The 20,101-nt window shown below is 42.3% G+C and overlaps 1 protein-coding gene across 1 annotated transcript in view; it reads left to right on the top strand.

Annotated features, from left to right (window-relative positions):
- The window catches only part of KCNH8 (potassium voltage-gated channel subfamily H member 8), a 386,604-nt gene that overhangs the window by 310,596 nt on the left and 55,907 nt on the right, over positions 1 to 20,101 (top strand). The window contains exons 9-11 of the mRNA XM_048838548.2: positions 9,275 to 9,474; positions 11,590 to 11,839; positions 15,429 to 15,643. Of these exons, the coding sequence (XP_048694505.1) occupies positions 9,275 to 9,474; positions 11,590 to 11,839; positions 15,429 to 15,643 (665 nt within the window). The remainder of the gene's footprint in view (positions 1 to 9,274; positions 9,475 to 11,589; positions 11,840 to 15,428; positions 15,644 to 20,101) is intronic.

Genomic DNA, 20,101 nt, shown 5'->3' with positions numbered 1-20,101 from the left:
TGAATGCCTCTATTGCCATGGATGCCCCTGAATGGACTGTCGGTTCTGGTGCAGGAGAACCAGCCCAGTGTGGTGGGATCACATTGTTTTAGAAACCTGGGAGGACCAGCAGTGATTTCAGAACTTCGAATGAGAAAACAGACCTCCATGGAGCTGTGTGAGGATCTTGCACCAACCCTCCAGTGCCAGAACACTCGATTCAGGAAAGCCATACCAGTGCAGCAGTGGGTATTGCCCTGTGGAAGCTGGCAACACCAGACACCTATAAGTCCCCTGCAAACCACTTTGGGGATGGAAAGTCCATTGTTGGGGTCATGGTTTTGCAGATTTGTGAGGCAACTAACACTGTAATCTACCTACGGAAGGTTGCCATAAGAAGAGTTCCAGAAATAGCTGGATTTGAGAGAATGGGGTTTCCAAACTCTGCCAAATGGGCCATTGGCGGTATCCATATTCCAAAAGGGGCGCATGAGTATGTGAACCCAAAAGGTTACTCTTCATTTGTTCTTCAAAGCTTAGTGGACAACAGAAGCAGATACAAATGTGGGAAACCCTGGAAAGGTATATGATGCCAGGATGCTGTGGAGATTGGGAATTGTACGTGAAGAGGAAAGTAGGGACTTTATTTCCAAGAAATGGTATGGCTGTCTATGGTGTGTCTGTGCTTTGATGCTGGCAGACCAGATGCCAGCTCATGTCAAGGCCCCAGGTCTCACTGAACACTAACAAATGCATAGCTAAAAAACAGTCTTGCTTACTTGTGTATTAGTGTTATCAAAATAAATATTAAATGTTAAATTGATAAGAATGTGTTTAGTGTTTTATAAAATGCTTGTGGGATGCTGCATGTATTGTTCTCACTTAGCTATCCCCCATATTATACATAGCAAGCATTTGTATTGTAAACCTCTGTGACTGTGACTCGTCAAACAGAAATAAGCCTTGTATAATGCAAATGATGGTCTCTGACAAGAAGTTATTAAATCGTGTTCATTACATGCAAATGAACTGTTATGTGAGATTAAAGATCAAATGCTCTTAAGTGCATTCCCTCCCACCCTCACCCCTCGATGAAGAAGGGACCTGCATGGAAACTGTTGCTATCAGCTTGATTTCTGAGGGAAGAAGATAAAAAAATGCCTCACAAGAAAAATTATCATCTTTTTGCTGTTTGAACTTTCACAGAGACAAAGACACTAAACTAAAGGAGAGAATCCCCAGGGTCAGTCCAGGTCTGCCCTAAAAGACCTTTTGAATGGACAGATTACTATATCTGTCATCTTTAGGAGTCATAAATGGCAACTCATTTGTGTGTATATGTTTTCCTGCTTTAACCTGTAAATAACTCTTGTTTCTTTTGCCTAGTTAATAAACCTTTAGATAGTTTATGACAAGTATTGTATTTGGTGTAAGATCTAGGGTACCAATTGACCTAGGGTAATTGACTGGTCTCTTGGGACTGGAAGCAACCTGAATATATATATTCCACCAGTTTGGGGTGTCTACCCTGTTTTTAACAGTCTGCCCTGAGGTAGTTTTTAACAGTCTGCCTTGCATTCACAGTCACGAGCCGCTGCAGACAGCATAACATGTGCCAACTGTTATACTGGGGGGACACTGCATACCTGCTTCTAACTTGATTCATGAAATCATACCATGACATCAGTGATTCTGGAAAAAGGGAAATCAGTTACAAACTCAGTAGCTGCAGAGTGATCATGGAGTGCACGTTTGAGAGGCTGAAATCTCATTGGTGCTATACACCTGTCTGGAGGCCAATATGATGAACATTGTGGATAAAACTGTCACCCGTTGCACACACCATAACATTTGTGAGGGTAAAGAGAAGTGCTTCCATCCTGAGTATGCTCAGGACAAGTCTGCTTTACCGACTGTGTACAAGCAGCTGGATCCCACCCACATGCACACTGGTCCTGTTTCCCAGCAGATGAGGAAAATTAGGGATGCCATATGTGCACATACCTTGGAACAGGAGGCACAGGATGACATCTGCTTTTGCTGAAGGACACCTTCACACCCAGTGCAGTTGTTGGAAAAGCATAGGAGGGAATAGTGGCACATACTTGTGGGGCTGCATATCTTTGTGAGGGTTTGTTCCCCTACAGTCAAAGATCATTAGTCATTTGTTCCTGTGACAATTCACACATTACAAACCATTATAACAGCAGTGTGATGGGGTGTTCGCCCCACACTGGCAGGGACAGGATTAATAAAGCCCTAAGGAGGCTAGCCAAGAAGGAGCCAATAGGAGAGACACAGCACAGAGCAGCCAGTCAGGCCCAGTGGACTCACTGAAAAGGAGCTGTGGGGCCAGAGTCAGTCACTGCTGGGAGCTTGAGGAGATAAGAGTGTATCCCGAATAGGCTGCAACCCTGTAGCACCTTGGACAGTGCAGGCCAGGGACCTGGGGAGTAAAGATGGAGCTCTGTTTGTTGAGATTGAGTAGGGGAAGTGGCCCAGAGAAATGCAGTGGTAGTCGAGACAAAGGAATGCAGTAGGTGACTGTGGTTTAGGGGTTCCCAGGTCTGGGATCTGGAGCAGTGGGTGGTCCCTGGTTCCCCACCACACACACACTCACCCTGGGGGAAGTGGCTGGACAGTTGGACTGCAGTACTATCCCCCAGAAGGATGAAAAGGCCAGAGGGCTGTGTTGTGAAGCAGATGCCTTGCAGTGATGTGGGTCCGAGAGCAGATGTGACAGCGGGCAAGCCACCATCAGGAGAGGGCATACCGACCTGCAGAGCTAATCCCCAGGACAGCCAGCAGGAGGCGCCACTGTGATGAGTCATGCCCTGTCATAGTCACCTCCACTGGTTTTCACCTTAGGGTATGTCTACACTATAGAATTATGTCGACCTAAATTACATTGATGTACAGCCACCACAGTAATTAAATCACTTTTGCATGTCCACACTATTCTCCTTGTGTCAGTGGTGTACATCTTCACCAGGAGCACTTGCACCGATTTAATTGTCAGTGTGGGGCATTGTGGCATGGCTTCTGAAAGGCAGCAATATTTGATCTAAACAATGCAGTGTCTATACTGACACTTGTGTCAACCTAACTACATCGAAATTGACTCTACACCTCTTGTGGAGATGGAGTTAAGTCAGTGTAGTGTGCAAGTTACATTGACGGGAGAGACATTTTAGCATAGATGCTTGCAGAGTTAGGTCGATTTAAGCTGCCTTACCTCGACCTAACTCTGTACCATAGACCAGGCCTGAGCACTGGGTTTGTGCTGTAGAGGGTGGCTGCTGAGTTGTAATGCTTCTGAATTCACTATTCACACTTGTTTACAAACCTCGGTTTGGAGCCGTGAATCTCTCTTAATGACCTCATTAACATTTGCTTTGTGGGTGTGCAAGCATTCTTTTTTCCTTTAACCATTCTTTGTCAGCATTGCTACCTGCATATAGCAGTTGTTTATGGAGCTACTAAGGTTAAAAATGCTCAAGGCTGGGGGGAGGTGGTCAGAGAAGAGGTCATTTAAGCATTGGGTAATGGCAGATGCTTGAGTTGTGTTTTGATTTTCTGCATGTGAACCAAGCCCTAAAGACATTTATCTATCCATTTTCTGTGTTGTGAGTTCTGTTGCGTTTAGAAGAAGTAGTGCTTTCTGTAAGCACATAACACTGACGGCACTTTCCCCATCCCTTGTGTGTATCCTCAGGATTTGGATTTTTCTGAACCTGGTGGGGGGAGTGGTTGTGGCTGATGGCTCTGCACAAGTCTCCTTGCCCTCCCTTTGAAAAGAGGTAACAACAGGGAAAAGTTGTTGGTGGGGCAATTGGTGGAATCCAGGGAGTCCTACAGATTCATCTTTCCCCTCCTGGATGCCCAGGGGACCCCCTGTGAGGGGTTTCAGGAGCTAGCGGGGAGGGTATGGTCCTAGGAGTTCTGCAGGCTCCTCCTGGTTACTCAGGGAATGGGGGAAAGGGTTGGGTCCTATGCCTCGGTAGCATCCGGAGTGGTAGTCAGAGGAAGCAATGATTCAAGGACAGATGCAGTGGCCATGGAAACAGGCAGACCACAAACTCATTTGGCCACCAGTTCTATGAACCTCACTATTAGGGAATGCTCCCATCCTCTAATGCAGAGGAAGCCAACTGTGAAATCTTTTTATTTAGTTATTATTAACATTATTGTTATTATTTTTGTATTTTCTTCTCTGAAGTCCAGACCTTGACTATACCTGGACCAAGAAATGTGGATCTTGACAAAAAAAAATAATTGGTTACCCCTACCGTAATGCATGCTTCCTGTTCCGTGACTCAGTTAATTAATGCAACTTCCTACAGAAGAGCCTGATCCTCCCCTGCCCTAAGGAACTCAATCTGCCCCTCGTTCCTCCCATCCAGGCCAATAAAGCAGTCCTCCAGCATCCTCCTCCATTTGCCTTTGATGTCTCTGGGGTGCTGCTTCTGCCTCCTAGTGCAATGGTTTTCCTCTCAGGAGTTGAAGGTCGTGCCAGTTCAAAGACAAGGATAGCATTATATTTGTTTCCTTTGGAAGATGCCAAGAAATCTCCCCAGATAACATAACTTAGCTGTAGAAAGCCACAACTTTGATACTTTTCAGTATTCCAGTAATGTGACTGTTAGACTGTCCTTGGTTCTCAGACAACTTTTGCAGCCCATAAGAATATAGCAGAGGCTCCGAATGGTAAGATACATCTTCTAATGTTTTTTTAAATGATAAAATTTTCATAGGATCTCAAGGAGAGGTGGATGGCAGTTCATTTTGAGGGCTATGTTACCAGTTTGAAATTTCTTCTTTAAAGGCTGGCCAACGTTTGGAGAACATAGCAGTTTTCAAGGTAACAGAATGGAAAAGAGAGGTGGCTTTCTAGTCCTGTGGAGGAAATCCAACAGTTTATGCAAGCAAGATGTTTCTGCTAATGGTCACTCCCTACATAATGCTGAATGGATGGGCTTGGTTAACTACAAAGGTTGACCAAGCAGATTTACACTGCCATTGAACCTCAAACTCCAGCTGGAGTTTCTGCTACACCAGAAATTTGCTTAAATGCGATTAAAAGACTCAGAGGCAGTTCAACTGGAAATTCATTATATATTCAGCTAACATACAGAGGTTCCATGCAAAAGGAGATGTGAACCACAAACACTGCCCCTCCCCTGCCAGCATCACCAGAAAATCCTGCCCCTGTGCCTGCCTAACAACAAAGACATGAACAGGGAAAGAGAGCGCACCTCAATCCCCTTGCTTCTCCACTGCTGAGGGACACCTCACTGCATTTATACAAGCGTCAGACTAGATCTTTCAGGGGGGAAGGACAGCTCAGTGGTTTGAGCATTGGCCTGCTAAACCCAGGGTTATGAGTTCAATCCTTAAGGCGTCCATTTAGGGATCTTGGGCAAAAATTGGGGATTGGTCCTGCTTTGAGCAGGGGGTTGGACTAGATGGCCTCCTGACATCTCTTCCAAGCTGTATATTCTATGATTCTCCCATTCCCATTTCCCTGGCTTGTGCAACATGACTCAGTGCGAGGAGAGGGCAGACGCCATAGACAGGGACGGTGAAAATTTTGTAATCTTCCAAATGTAAGGGGACTGTTGTCCTCTTACTAAAACTCAGTGGGGGTGTTTTGGTTAGCTAGCTCCCAGTACCAAAAGAAAGGGGAAGGGTTCGATGGGAAATCAGGACCCTGAGACTGAGAGTCCCCAGGAACAATGAGAAGAGGCCAATGCTCCTAGTCAGCCTGATTGACAGGGCAGGCAGGCTAATCAGGGAGTCAAGAGGCCAGGGGGGTCCCGTCCTCCATGTAACCTGGAATTGCCTGGGTCAGACAGAGTGGGGCTGACCTGAGGCGAAAGCAGGGGCTCACACTGAGCTGGGGAGCAGAGCCGTGCCAGTCAGAGGGGCCAGAAAAGCAGCTCGGGAAGCAGGTCAGTGCTGGGATTAGAGTCACAGAAGCAGCTCACAAAGCAGACCTGTGCTAGGACCAGAGCTGTAGCAACCAGAGCCAGAGGGGCCAGAGAGACAGCCCAGGGAGCTGGGGGCAGAGCAGCAGCAGCAGCCGTGCTGAGGCAGAGTGGTAGAGCCGGAGCTGAGGCTGAAGCAGTCCGGAGCCGAGTGCGGTGAGCAGCTAGGGAGAACGAGGGGGACCCTGGGCCACGGGCCCAGTGCAGTGAGATGCCTCCAGCCAAGAGGCCCTGCAGGCTATTACTTGGAGTGGGATTGTAACCCCGACGGGGCGGGGGCGACACTGGGAAAAAGGGTCCTGCCACGTAGAGCCTGAGAGCGTGTGGCCCCTGCCAGAGCAAGTGTCCGACCCGCAGCATTCCTGCAGCACACCCAGGGCCTGAGAAGGGGCCTGAAATTTGTGAGGAACAGACTGAACTTCCCTTACAGTCCAGAGACCCTGGTTGTGATGTCCCCGTGCCACAGAGCAGGGTGACATGTTTCCCTTTAATCTTTCCCATTTTTTCCTTATTATTTTAAATCGATTGCTGTTTGAGAAATTGTATTTGCTTTGAACTGTATGTAATGATCAGTGGGTCAGGGAAGCATCCAGTGCAGAGAGAGTACCCCAGAGTGGGGACACCCTCGCCCCTGTCCGAAGTTACCACAACAAGGTTGGGGGTCAAGTCCCCCAGGAATCCTGGGCCCAGCCTTGCTGGGGTTACGAGGACTCTGCGACACAGGAGTGTGGAAGGGGAGTCCTTGAGGTCAGGCAGGCCTCCGGGTAAAGGAAGTGGGAGCGAGGCCTCAGATCCTTTCGCTAGCCCACTTCAGCAGGGTAGTGTATAAGCCAGGAAAGTTCCCCATTATAGCGGGACCATTCCCCTGCTTACACAAAGAAGAAAGGGCTACTGTGATTACTTTTTCCACAGATAGCCGGAATGTTCCCTTCCTGGACCTAACACTTTCTCTACCACCAGTCCCCTGTCCTCTGTTCCACACAGCTCCTGTTTCTAAGGGAAAGATAAGATCAGGCGGAGAGAGGTGATAAAAACACTAAAACAGTTATCTTCCAAGGGATGAAAGACGGCTGTTACTAATTCAGACAAACAACTATAGGTTTTCTACAGTTGTTGTCACATCCCCAACCAGGACCTTTATAAACCGCCCCCTCCCTTCTCCTGGTCTGCATCCTTAGGACCATCGCTGCCTGTGTGCCGGCCAAGAAATGCACAGACAACGGGTACAATGATTTTTCTTTAATAATCTGGTTTTTTTTTCAGATATAGCTTCAGTCAAATGTACAATAGTGGTTTATCGGAAATCAATAAAACCAGTTATTTGTAGATTTTCCATGCTTGAGAACCATGTAAGTGTCAAAGCAGAGTGGGGGCCAGGCTTAAAATCAGGAATTTAGCACCAGAGCAAGAGGAGATATTGATGGGGAGGACTCGTTACTTGTCAGCCTCGGGTTCTGGTTCCTGCTGCAGCTCGAGGCCTTCCTCAGAATCATTGCCGGGGGGGACCTTCCTTAATTGGCTACTCCCGGTAGAGGTGCAAAACCACATGCACCTCATCGTCTGGTTCTTCCAGAGCATCCTCTGTGTTCCCTGCTGCCTCCTCACCCTGGCCTCCTGTCGAATGATAAGGCTGATGGAGTTGAGGAGGGGGTCTTGAGCCACTGAAGCTTTGTACTGGGAACCCTTGACAACGCCTGGGCCAGTTTGTCGTAGAAGGAGCATGTACAAGTCCATCTGGAGCAATTACTGGAGGAGTTTGCCTTCTTGTACAGGATCCTGAAGTGTTTGATGCATTCCCGTTACTAGGACAGAGCCCGCTCAATGCCCACCTGCTCCAGCCTCTTTGAAACTTAACCAATAAAGTTGTATGTTCCTACTGCTCCAGGAAGTCATGGAGGACGGTGTACTCTGACCACACATTGGTCAGCGTGCAGGTGTGGTTGGCAGGGTAGGCAGCTGCTCTCAGAGCAGGATCCATATTCACTTATACTGGTCAAAACAGTGCAGCTGAAAGCTGTTCTGATGTGGTCAGTGCGGCTCACTATTACCCAAGAAAATGGGGGGACTGGGATCTTTGTAGGTTGGGTAAAGGTGAGGAATAAAAGAGTTCAGTGCATTGTGGGAATGAGGGTGGAGGATTACTGAAACTGGAGACCTAGTACATGCCCCTTACTCCTGACCACAGCGCAGACTGGCATGGATATGAGGCCATGCCACAGCCTGAAGTGTGTACTTTACCCACACCCCACAGGCATGGTAGCTTATTCATCCTCCACTTGCCTTCAGACATGTGGTTCTGAAGTTTAGATATGAACAATACGGAGGTTATTGCACAACCATGTGCATGGACATGTGTAGACATAGCTAGAATGGCCTACTGATAAAACTCAATGACTGTGTTGAGAGCATGCCTGGTAAACAAGAGAAGTGTGGGACCAGAAATCAATGAGCCAAAAAGTGGTGTGTTGGAAATTAGACCTAACTGGTGGATAACATGATGAGGAGCTGGTCAGTCCATTTTGAGGTCCTTAAAGAATGAGAAAAATTGGCTACTGACGTCAGCTTCACCATCATGTCTGCTTCTTCCACCATCTCCTGGGACCCCAAACCTTCTTTGTCCTAGTCTTGCGAGATGTCCCAGCCAGAGAGGGACCCAGATGACATTGCCACCTCCACCAGCTCCAGTTGAATCACGAACACCACAGGCGTTCACACCAAAGATTTCACACCAAGTAGCTACACAAGGGAAGTGCCAAAAAGAGGATAGATACAAAGAAATTTGGTCACCCTTTTAAATCATACTCAGAGTAGAAGGGCTCCCCACCCAGCAAGCCAGAGTCTTTAGCCCACGTTCTTTTAATATTAACCTGATCCTGATTAAGTAATGTACAATGTAATATGGTAATATTTTATTGCAACTTTGCCTTAATAGAAAGTTTCTAAATGGCTTTCAAAACAAATTTATTTCCTGAGTTTGGTTTTAATCTCTAGTCAGATAACAGCACGTCAGCATTGATTCTGACATAATTTTATATTTTTTTTTGTACAAAAGTTCTGATATGCCATGTATATCTCCTCTCTGGTTTGGTTAATGTGCCATCAGAGTAGCCATATTTACTTAAGAGTTTTATTATTAAAGTGCTGCTTTATATTTCAGAAGGTGTTGCGTTCTCTAAAACTTCATTTTGCCTATTTATAAGTGAAAGTTTGGATTTTGGGGAAATTATCATAATATTTTCTATATTGTATTTTAACCATAATCTGCAAAGTCACTGCATCCCGTTGTACATAATTTCTGTTCTCCCCAGCTTTGATGCATGCCTTGGTGTTCGGAAATGTGACTGCTATAATTCAGAGGATGTACTCCAGATGGTCCCTTTATCACACAAGAACCAAGGATCTAAAGGACTTTATACGGGTCCATCACCTGCCACAGCAGTTAAAGCAGAGGATGCTTGAATATTTCCAAACCACCTGGTCTGTCAATAATGGAATCGATTCCAATGAGGTAATAATCAAAGAGTGGCTTTCATTGGTTTCTTAGATTTGTTCTAATTGTTTTTTTTTTGTGAAGATGGTTTTATTCTGAAATTTTATGTGAAGTCACACATCAGAAAGAATGTGCATAAGGAATAAAGTTGAGTTTGTTATCCCAGAGGGAATATGTAGGTTGTTTAACTATCTGTTTGGGAATATCAGACTCCCTGAAACTACAAATTCAAATTTCAGCAGGGCCACCTATGCCCACCATTATTTGGAAGCATTGAAGTACCATTCAGCAGGGGTCTTTTTGATGATGCCCTGAAACAGAGGTGTTTCTGTCCTGCACCAAATGTTAAAGTATCCATGGCACTTTTCCTAAGAGTAGGGATTTCTTCCCTGTTCTTGCCCAGAATTACTACTTCCTTCATCCTTACCCTCTCTTCACTGTTTGCAACCTTTTGTACATAGGTGTCTGCATTTCATGGATGTTGTCTGTACAGAGGTTATGAAACATGGTTGGATCCTTTAGGCTGAAAGGAACTATTTGAATCTAAAATATACTTACATATTTTTGAATGTTAACTAATTACTGAAGAAGAGTAATATGAGTGTGAAAGTTAGAGAGAGAATTCTGGTGGTTTCTTTAAATATGACTTAACTAAATTGTTTATTATTTTACTCCATAGGATATAATGACTTTCCTTGGCCTAATGCTTGTTTGAACAAACCATTCCTGTTGGACATTTCATTGTCATTAGAACATGTGTCCTTACAAAACTCAATAGCCTCCAAAAACAATATAGAAATAAATGTGAAGATTTTGGTTTCAGAACATTCCTTATGAAGTTTTCTTCAAAACACAAGGGGTGGGATTTTCACCAATGCTGAGTGACTTAGGTAAATACTGGGAGATTTTCAGAGGAACAAATGCTAGTTACTTCTTCCTATTGACTTTCAAAAAGTTACTTAAGCACTTTTTCGAAGTCTCTTCATTCCCTCCCCTCCCCCCACCCACAAAAAAAAAATCTTGTGGTACGTTGGTAGAAGAAAGGAGAACATTTCATCAATTTTTATGCCACCCCTATACGAAAAAAAACATCTGAGCAGAGACATGTACTAATTAATTTTCCTCTGCTACACTAGATCTGTTGAGAAACTGATGTAAGTGACGACAGAACCAGACTCAAAACTACAGTGGGAGCTTGCCTGAATTAGGACTGAGGAAAAACTAGGAAGAAGTATCCACCCTTTGTCTTCACCAGGGTTTTGCACCTCATTCCACCTCATCACTATCCCCCTTTCCACCTAACGCCCAATATAACATCATAGAGGGAACTCTGCAAGGGGGAACCTTATGGAAGTTTGATCCCTCATAACCACTGCCATGGGTTTTACCACAGAAGTGGGCAATATAGGCCTGAATAAGGGTTAATTAAGGATCTCAGGATCTGGACCACAGTAACACTTTTTGCAGTTAGGGTTCCTTGGGCGGGGTGGGTGTGATATTCAGGGTAAAACTCCATGATTAAAACAGCAAACACAGTTTAAATGGAAATACATTAATCGACCTTTCCCTTCCTTTGCAGCTATGATTTGCAGCTTCCTATTTAAAATGCCTATCTCCCATTCACACGATACATGATATGAACATTTTAAGAGGACTCTATTGCAGCTCAACAAAATTATCACTTTTTTCTGCTCATGCCATATAGGCCTGGCATGAATTATTTGTTGTTTTATTTCTAGTTGGAGTCATTGTGCCTGGCATTGTTGCCACGAAGAACATACAAGCTCTACAAAATAGCCTATTTTCTTCTATCAAAAAGCTGCAAGAATTGTGTGTGGGTTTTGTGCACAAGATAAACTTGTAGTACAAATATATTTTTAATTACCAAAAAAGCCCTTGATATATTATAAATTATCCCTGAAATCAATGGGTGTAAAGACTCAGTGAGAGCTAACTAAGGATTGCAAGATTTGGCCCTCCATAATGTGTATTTTACTTTAAACATATATACATAAGAGAAAACCTAAGAATAAAGGCATTGTGTATATTGCCAGTAACTCAGATCATTTATGCAAAAAGGTAAAGTAAATTATTTTACACTTAACATCAATCTCATTTTCCCTTTTTGGACAGCTTTTAAAAGACTTTCCAGATGAGCTGCGCTCAGACATCACCATGCACTTGAACAAGGAGATTCTGCAGCTGTCCCTTTTTGAGTGTGCCAGCCGTGGTTGCCTCAGGTCTCTGTCTCTGCATATCAAAACCTCCTTTTGTGCTCCTGGGGAGTACCTCCTCCGGCAGGGAGATGCCTTGCAGGCTATCTATTTTGTGTGCTCAGGTTCCATGGAAGTACTGAAAGATAGCATGGTGCTGGCAATTCTTGGTAGGTTGATGTTTAACATCTTCAAAGAAAATGAATGGTCCTCTAATGCAGACAATACTGTAAAGTTAAATGTTAACAAAGATAAACAAACATCTCCAGATAACACTTAGACCACTGCTAACTGATAAATGAGTGTGTCCTAGCAATATTGATGAGAGATGAGGCAAAACCAGGTCCCTAGATCTGCTGTACATGCAACACAAATATCCCTAAGGTTTTCATTCTGAGTTAGATTCAAGACTAGAAGGAACCTATTTTTGGTTCAGAAGAGGCCCAAGTCGCATGAGTGGTGATCTTACAATAATTCATTATTCGAGGCAAAAATCTCAAGAAAATAGCTCTCAAGATGTTGGCGCCATTAAATCTAATTCCAACCCACAGGCATAATTCAGCTTTAAACCCAAACCTAAAGTCATGGCCTAACCCTAACCCAAATCAATGTAGCACTATATACCCTGATCCATCTCTAGTAAGGCTATGGAGTTAAAAACAGTCTTATTTTTTAAGCTTATCTTTGCTATCAGCTTTCAAGGGAGCTAATAGCTAGAGCAGAGAGTGGAAATAGGTTCTATTATGGGATCAGCCACTGGTTTGCTGTATGTCCATGGACAAGTCACCTGTTAACTTCCCCATGTCTCAAGTAATTACAGTAATGGGGCCCAATCCAATACCCATTAAAGTCAATGAAAAGACTCCCATTGACTCGTGTGGATTTTGGATCAGACCCATCAGACTTATATAGTTCAGTGTTTGTAAAGCACTTTGATATCTCCAGATGAAAGGTGCTATAAGTGCAAAGTATTATTTAATGTGAGTTGTTAAACCCCTTTTGTAATTTTAGAATGTAAGTGTCACAGCCTTGAATAGTCATACAATATAGAGACAAAACAAATATTTACTTTCTGCTTTACTTCCTATTTTTGTAGGCCTGTGTTAGACCCTTGACATTACTGATCTCTAGTCTTTATAATTGAATTTCCTTTATTTTTTTTATTATTGTATATTTAGGGGTTAGTTTTTTTAAGAAAATAACTATAATACATCTTTTGTTTGTTTTATAACCCTTTAATTCCATTAAATTGACAATCCAAGCCACTCCAGACCATTACTCATTTGTAATTAGGAAGTTTAAAAATGGCTAGCATTTATTGGATCAGCTAAACCAATGCTATAAAATAGGGTGTAGAGAAATGATAAGGTTAAATATAACAAAAGGTCAGGAGTTGCCCAGAGTGGAATTAAGGTTTCATTAATGCTTCCATTCTTAGGAATTTCTGAAAACGTTAATCAAAACATTGCACAATAGAGACAACAACAAAGGATTAGAGGATTTCTGCATGAAATTAATGAAATCATAATTAGAAAACAGAGTTATAACAGTGTGGATGAAAGTTTTATCACAGTGAATGGGAACTTCCTCAATTAAGTCTGATTAACACTTATAGCAGATGTATATACATCAAACCTATACTGCCCTCATGAGACTATACTGTCAATGTGAAGTAATCCAGGAGATAAATTCATCATTAAAACAGTGGATTATTGTCTGGTCTAATTTATAAATTATGGCCTATAATTTTATAATTTATATTCTACTTGTAATTCCAATAGAGTGGTCTTTGAGTTTGTTGATATGTTTTCATTAGCAATACAGTACAATACAGCTAATACAACATTAGATAATTTAATACAATATAGCTATTTATTTTGGTTCCGCTTGATATAATCAGTTTGATTTATAGTTTGAATATGGGGTCTTTAAGTAAAGAAATATATTTTAATGCTGAAAGGACATGCTATATAAATATACATATTCGATTTATGTTTTAAAAGGTTAGCCAGAAATGTTTGGGGAATCATTCCATCAACCAAATGAATTTGTGAATAAGGCTGCAATGACAGAGAGATACTATCAAACAGATGTCTCCACATAAATCCACACAAGCAATTCTGTTCTCCAATCAGAAAAGAGAAGAGCTGCTTAGACTGACTTACATGATGACATCTGTTTAAATGGCAAATGTTGGTGTACCCTGCACTTGCTCATTTTATTTTTGTGATAGTTGTGTCTTCCGCATTCTATCTACAATGTTTACTCTTTAAGGTTTCACTTGAAAAGGAATATACGGTAATCTTGTAACATAAATTGTATTTTTTCCCCAGCTGGTATTATTGAATTTAAAAGTCCTAAACTTTGAGATCTAGTCCAGATGGTTTACAGATTCATCATAGTAAATGTTCACACACCTGAGGAATTTCTGATTAGTATATTTGAAAGCAGTTTTGGTAAATTCAGAATAGCTTTTTAACTAGCGTCCTTGTTTATATATACTGGGACAACCTTGCCTGCCCTCTCAGGAATATAATCAGGAAAATCTAGTCTAAAAAGCTGGTGATATCAGTCACAAAGTCAACATATCATTTTGCGTAGTTTTATATTGCTTTTGATTGAGTTGCCATTAGAACATAATGCAGTGAAATCATAGCAAAATATTTGTGTTGGTGTGGTGTTGTATCTTCTATTATGTTTACCATTCAGATCATAAACACAATTGGTCCTGATTACCATTTACACTAAGGGCACTTTACTCCATTCTTAAAATACATTTAGGGTCCTTTTATGCTGTCAGAGCAGTGTAATGTAATCTTATGTAAATGTGGATCAGTCCCTACTGGGTTTACTGTAGGAACTTGTGAAAACAGAATGTTGTAACATCTCGATCTTTATAGCAAATATGCAGGAGCAATAGAAAGCAAAACTGATCTGCTTTAAGCAACTTCTGGTTGGGGGTTGTTGTTTTTTTAAACTCTTTTAAGTTAAGCATTCCAGTGCAATATCCATTTGGAATTACCAACTAAATGGAATTTCATATTTGAAATACTGTCTTTTACTTATATGTACAAATATTTCTGAACATTTCACCATAAAATTTCCATGCTCTCAGGATCAGTTGTGCCCTTTAATATGTGTGTGACTCAAAGGCAGTTGTGCCTATATCTGAAGGTATAATGGCTTGAGAATCAATTCGTTTTTTTTATTGACAGTCAGGAATTTTGTTCAACTAAATTCCTTGTTTTGCAACAGTACACTGGTAAGGTATACAATGACACATAGTACATTGCAAATCATTCACCAGGCAAATTCTAAGTAAAAAAAAATTACTTAAAAGAGCCCCTTCCTTTTTGATTATAAATACCTTTGTCAATTTTCCTCCTTTCTGACAGAGGGTCTATGAATGAGCCTCTACTTTTGCAGACACAAAATTGCACCTGTCACTAATTGCTGGTGCAAACACTTACATTTGTATAGCTAATTACTATATTGCTCCCTTCAAGAAGGTAGTTACACATCTGGAGATTAGCATTTGTACCTTCCACCAATTGTAGATGCAGATGTAATATTGCACCTGCAAAAATCGAGAAAGCTTTTAAATATCAGATCATGGATGTCTTTAAAATGTTAGGAATGAAATTGTGTAGTAGCAGCAGCAGGCTTTTAAGTTTTAGCAGTTAATGTTAAATGGCCCTCTGTTTCAACAGAAGAGTCAAGTATTTATTCTTTTGAAATAACTTGCATATTTTCCTTTAGGTAAAGGAGATTTAATTGGAGCAAACCTCTCAATTAAGGACCAAGTTATTAAAACAAACGCAGATGTTAAAGCTCTAACCTACTGTGACCTCCAATGCATTATCCTCAAAGGACTCTTTGAAGTGCTCGATCTTTACCCGGAGTATGCTCACAAATTTGTAGAAGACATTCAGCATGATCTCACATACAATCTGCGAGAAGGCCATGAAAGTGATGTAAGTATCGTTAAGCTATCTGCAGTGTTGGTTAGCTTTAAAGATGATTCTCGTACTTAGGTGGTTTAGATTATTACAGTAAAATAAGGGTTTATTGTTCATTTTAAAATGACTACTCGTTATGCTTGACGTGATAATTCAGTCATTAACCACATGAATTATTGATTGGGTAATCCCAACATGACCTCTTTTCCTCACTTGTCTTTGTGAAAACATTATTTATGAATGATTCCTTTTGAGTGGATTTTGTCCTCTTCTGCTTACACTTAACACTTATTTGCTATCGTATAAAATATGTATCCAAAGATGTACTCGAGTTACAGCTCCTATAGATCCTGAAATGCCAGGTTAATGAACATTAAATTCATAGCTCACTGAATTCTCCATTTCACATTTAAAAATTTTCAGTGCTACCCAGTCTTGAAATGAGCTCTTATGTGAACGACTATTTTTCAAAGCAGTGCAAATAAATATATTTTGCTGTTTAATCCAGGACTTCATAGGTATGTGACTATGCAGAAAATCAGTATGTTGTACAACCTGTGCTTGCAAGGAAGAAGCTAAGGACATTGCTAAGGACCACAAAATGGATTGACCAAAACCCTTTATAGTTTGCTACACAATTTCAGTTATACTAACAGTTTAATAATTAAAACATTTGGAGACAACTCACCTTTTGTGGTTCAACATATAAGTGTATAAAATCTCCTAGGTAAGAGGAAGTGTTTATCTGAGTCTAAATAACCACAAAAACAAGTACACTAGGTAGAAAATAGTGATGGACAAAGTTCAAGAGATTCAAAGGTTTCGTTCACTTAAGCGTTCATAAAGTTAGGTGTTTATCTGAATTTCTCTGATTTTGTGAGGCTTCACAGTGACTCCATAGAATGAAGCCTGAGGTAACCTAAAGCACGTGACTCGGGATCAGGAGATCTGGGTCTTAGTCCAAATATTTCCATAGATATCTGCATGAACTATACTATGTGGACAAACAGACTCATCCACCCAATCCCATAGCAGCTCTCAGGCATGTGGATTGTGGCAGCTATTGCACAGTACAGGGGAAGAAGGGGATGTGGCCTACTGCTCAACTATTTCATGGGGCCAGGGACCAATGGATGCACAGTGTATGGACCCAAACAGTATCGTGTCCTCATCCTGCCCATATCCACTGCCTGCACAGAAAGTCCCTGTGGAGCTCAGTTCTGCAGCATGTTAGCCTGTGCATGGCATAGCCTGCGATAAGACAGCTTTATGCCCTAAAGCAAGGGAGAACTTTGGACCAGGGTTTCTCTCTAGCAGTGCTGATTGTCAATGTTGTATTTTGACAATATTTAAACTTAATATCTAGGCATGCCCAAGAACTTGTGCCCTAAAATGCATTGTGCTCTCTCATCCCTGCAGCTCCTGGGAAGCCCCAGAACTCATTGTGACTAAGACAGCAACTGAGCCAGCATATTATGGCCAAATGTTTGCTGCAAACGGTAGAAGAATGTTGGCAAAGTGAAGCCAACAGGCCTCTTGAGGGTTGGGGAGGAGTTTGAGATACCATCTCAATCTAGAAAAGGGAATTGGGTTCACTTCAAGATTGTGGCTGAAATTTGGGCTTTCCTCTTCTTTCTTGTATGGGTTCACACATCCCTATATAAAAATATTTCACACTTTTCAGGATACTGGCAAGTTTGTAAATTATTATACATATTGTATCCATATAACCCTATTAAAGCCCTATCAAATTAGGCACAATCCATTTCTCCTTTGAGGTGATGGGGTGGTAGACAGGTTCTTCTTCCCACCCCCGTCCTCACCTGGCCCCCACTGAAAGCCAGCACACCCTCTCACCCCCTTCTGGGTGATGTGTTTCCCTCAGTATACTCAGAAGGAGCATCCAAGAGCAGTGCTTATAGGCATGATCTCACAGCCTCAACCAATTGGTGTTTTCTGTGCTACAATGTCATTGCAAGAGTAATGCTTATGATAATGGAATTCAACGCATTGTTGGATGTATCAAGATTTTTTTTCCGTCCTTCTAAACAAATACTGTTTTCCAAGCAGGTTTAAAATGTAATGATACCTCCAGAACTTTATGGGAAATTTTAGTTTTGTAGGATTTTCTCCTTCTTCGTTTAGAGGATCCTTAATTTATTTGAACCAGTCACTTCTTTTGTTACCTTATTATTTTCTCTTTCTCTCTCTTCCCCTATGTTTTACATGATGGAAAATTTGGTACTCATAAAAACTGAGTTTGATGCTCATGAAAGTGGATTAATAGCAGTACTCAGAGCCAGGCATACTGCTGGCAAGAGTAGCCTGACTTTTCCCATGATGACTTGCCAGTGTATCTCAATCCTGACTGACAACATATGCACCATCACGAAGCACACCTGAAGAAAAGTCCACCAATTCTCTCAGATGACTGAACTTACTTTTACTTATAACTAGAATTGGGTGAATTTTTTTTTTGAGCACTGTAAATTTGCCATAAATGTATTTTTTAGGAATTTGGGTTAAATTTGGCAAAGACTTTCAGCTGGGGGAAAAAAAAGTCAGAAATGCCAGGATGGGTTTGTTTTTTTTCAACATTTTCAGGATAAACCGTTTCGACACATCCTTTCAAAATGACATTTTGCAAATGAAATGTCAATTTGAAACATTTGTTCAGAAAATGTCCATTTGAAACAACTTTTGAAATGTTTCGTTCACTCGAACAAATTTTTTTTTGTCATTTTGGCAGGAAAAACCAAAACAAATTCAGTTCCAGTTTGCAAGGAACCAGGTTTTTTTTTTTCTGGTTTGGCCACTGAAAAATCAGTTAGTTTGATCCCTTAGGGAATTAGACCTGTGGGGAAATCTTTCAGTCTGTAACAGGAAGCCAGGTGGGATGGATCCCAAGAGGAGGAGATGGGTGGTGGTGGTCGGGGACTCCCTCCTAAGGGGGATGGAGTCATCCATCTGCCATCCAGACCAGGAAACTCGAGAAGTGTGCTGTTTGCCTGAAGCTATAATTCAGGATGTGACGGAGTTTCTGCTGAGACTCATCAAACCCTTCCAAGAATGACCTGGAGCAGGTCACTGCAGACTACGTGGCTCTGGGAAGAAGGATAAAGAAGTTTGAGGTGCAAGTCGTGTTCTCATCCATCCTCCCCCTTGAAGGAAAAGGTCCAGGTAGGGACCATCAAATTGTGGAGATAAATGCGTAGTTGCACAGGTAGTGTTGGAGACCGGGCTTTGGATTCTTCAACCAGGTGATGCTGTTCCAGGAAGGAGGATTGCTAGGAAGACATGGAATCCACCTAACAAAGAGCGGGAAGAGCATCTTCGTAGGCAGGCTTGCTAACCTAGTGAGGAGGGCTTTAAACTAGTTTCGCTGGGGGATGGAGACCTAAGCCCGGAGGTAAGTGGGGAAGTGGGATACTAGGAGGAAACAGAAGGAGGAGGGTGCAACTGGGAAGGCCTCCTGATTCATACTGAGAAATTAGGGCAATCGGCTAGTTATCTTAGGTGCCTGTACAGAAATGCAGGAACAAGCAGGAAGAATTGGAGGTCCTGGCACAGTTGAGGAACTATGATGTGATTGAAATAACAGACTTGGTGGGGTAACTCACATGACTGGAGCACTGTCATGGATGGGTATAAACTGTTCAGGAAGGACAGGTGGGAGAGAAAAGGTGGAGGAGTTGCACTGTACGTAAGAGAGCAGTATGATTGCTCAGAGCTCCAGTATGAAACTGTTGAGTGTCTTTGGGTTAAGTTTAAAGGCGAAAGCAATGAGGGTGATATTGTGGTGGGCATCTGCTGTAGACCACCAGACCAGGAGGATGAGGTAGACTAGGCTTTCTTCAGACAGCTAACAGAAGTTTCCAGATTACAGGCCCTGGTTCTCATGGGGGACTTCAATCACCCTGACGTCTGCTGGGAGAGCAATACAGCAGACAATCCAGGAAGTTTTTGGAGAGTGTTGGGGACAAATTCCTGGTGCAAGTGCTGGAGGAACCAACTAAGGGCCATGCTTCTCTTGGCCACCTGCTCACAAACAGGGAATAATTGGTAGGGGACATAGAAGTGGGTGGCAACCTGGGCAGCAGTGACCATGAGATGGACGAGTTCAGGATTGTGACAAAAGGAAGAAAGGAGAGCAGCAGAATACAGACCCTGGACTTCAGAAAAGCAGAATTTGACTCCCTCAGGGAACTGATGGGCAGGATCCCCTGGGAGGCTAATATGAGGGGGAAAGGAGTCCAGGAGAGCTGGCTCTATTTTAAAGAAGCCTTATTGAGGGTGCAGGAACAAACTTTCCCGATGTGCAGAAAGAATAGCAAATATGGTAGGCAACTAGCTTAGCTTAACAGAGAAATCTTCGGTGAGCTTAAACACAAAAAGGAAACTTACAAGAAATGGAAACTTGGACAGATGACTAGGGAGGAGTATAAAAATATTGCTTGAGTATGCAGGGGTGTA

This window comes from Caretta caretta, chromosome 2, assembly GCF_965140235.1.
Source record: "Caretta caretta isolate rCarCar2 chromosome 2, rCarCar1.hap1, whole genome shotgun sequence".
NCBI classification, from domain to species: domain Eukaryota; kingdom Metazoa; phylum Chordata; order Testudines; family Cheloniidae; genus Caretta; species Caretta caretta.
Note: the sequence above shows the minus strand (reverse complement) of the source record. Positions and strands in the feature narration are given on the sequence as shown.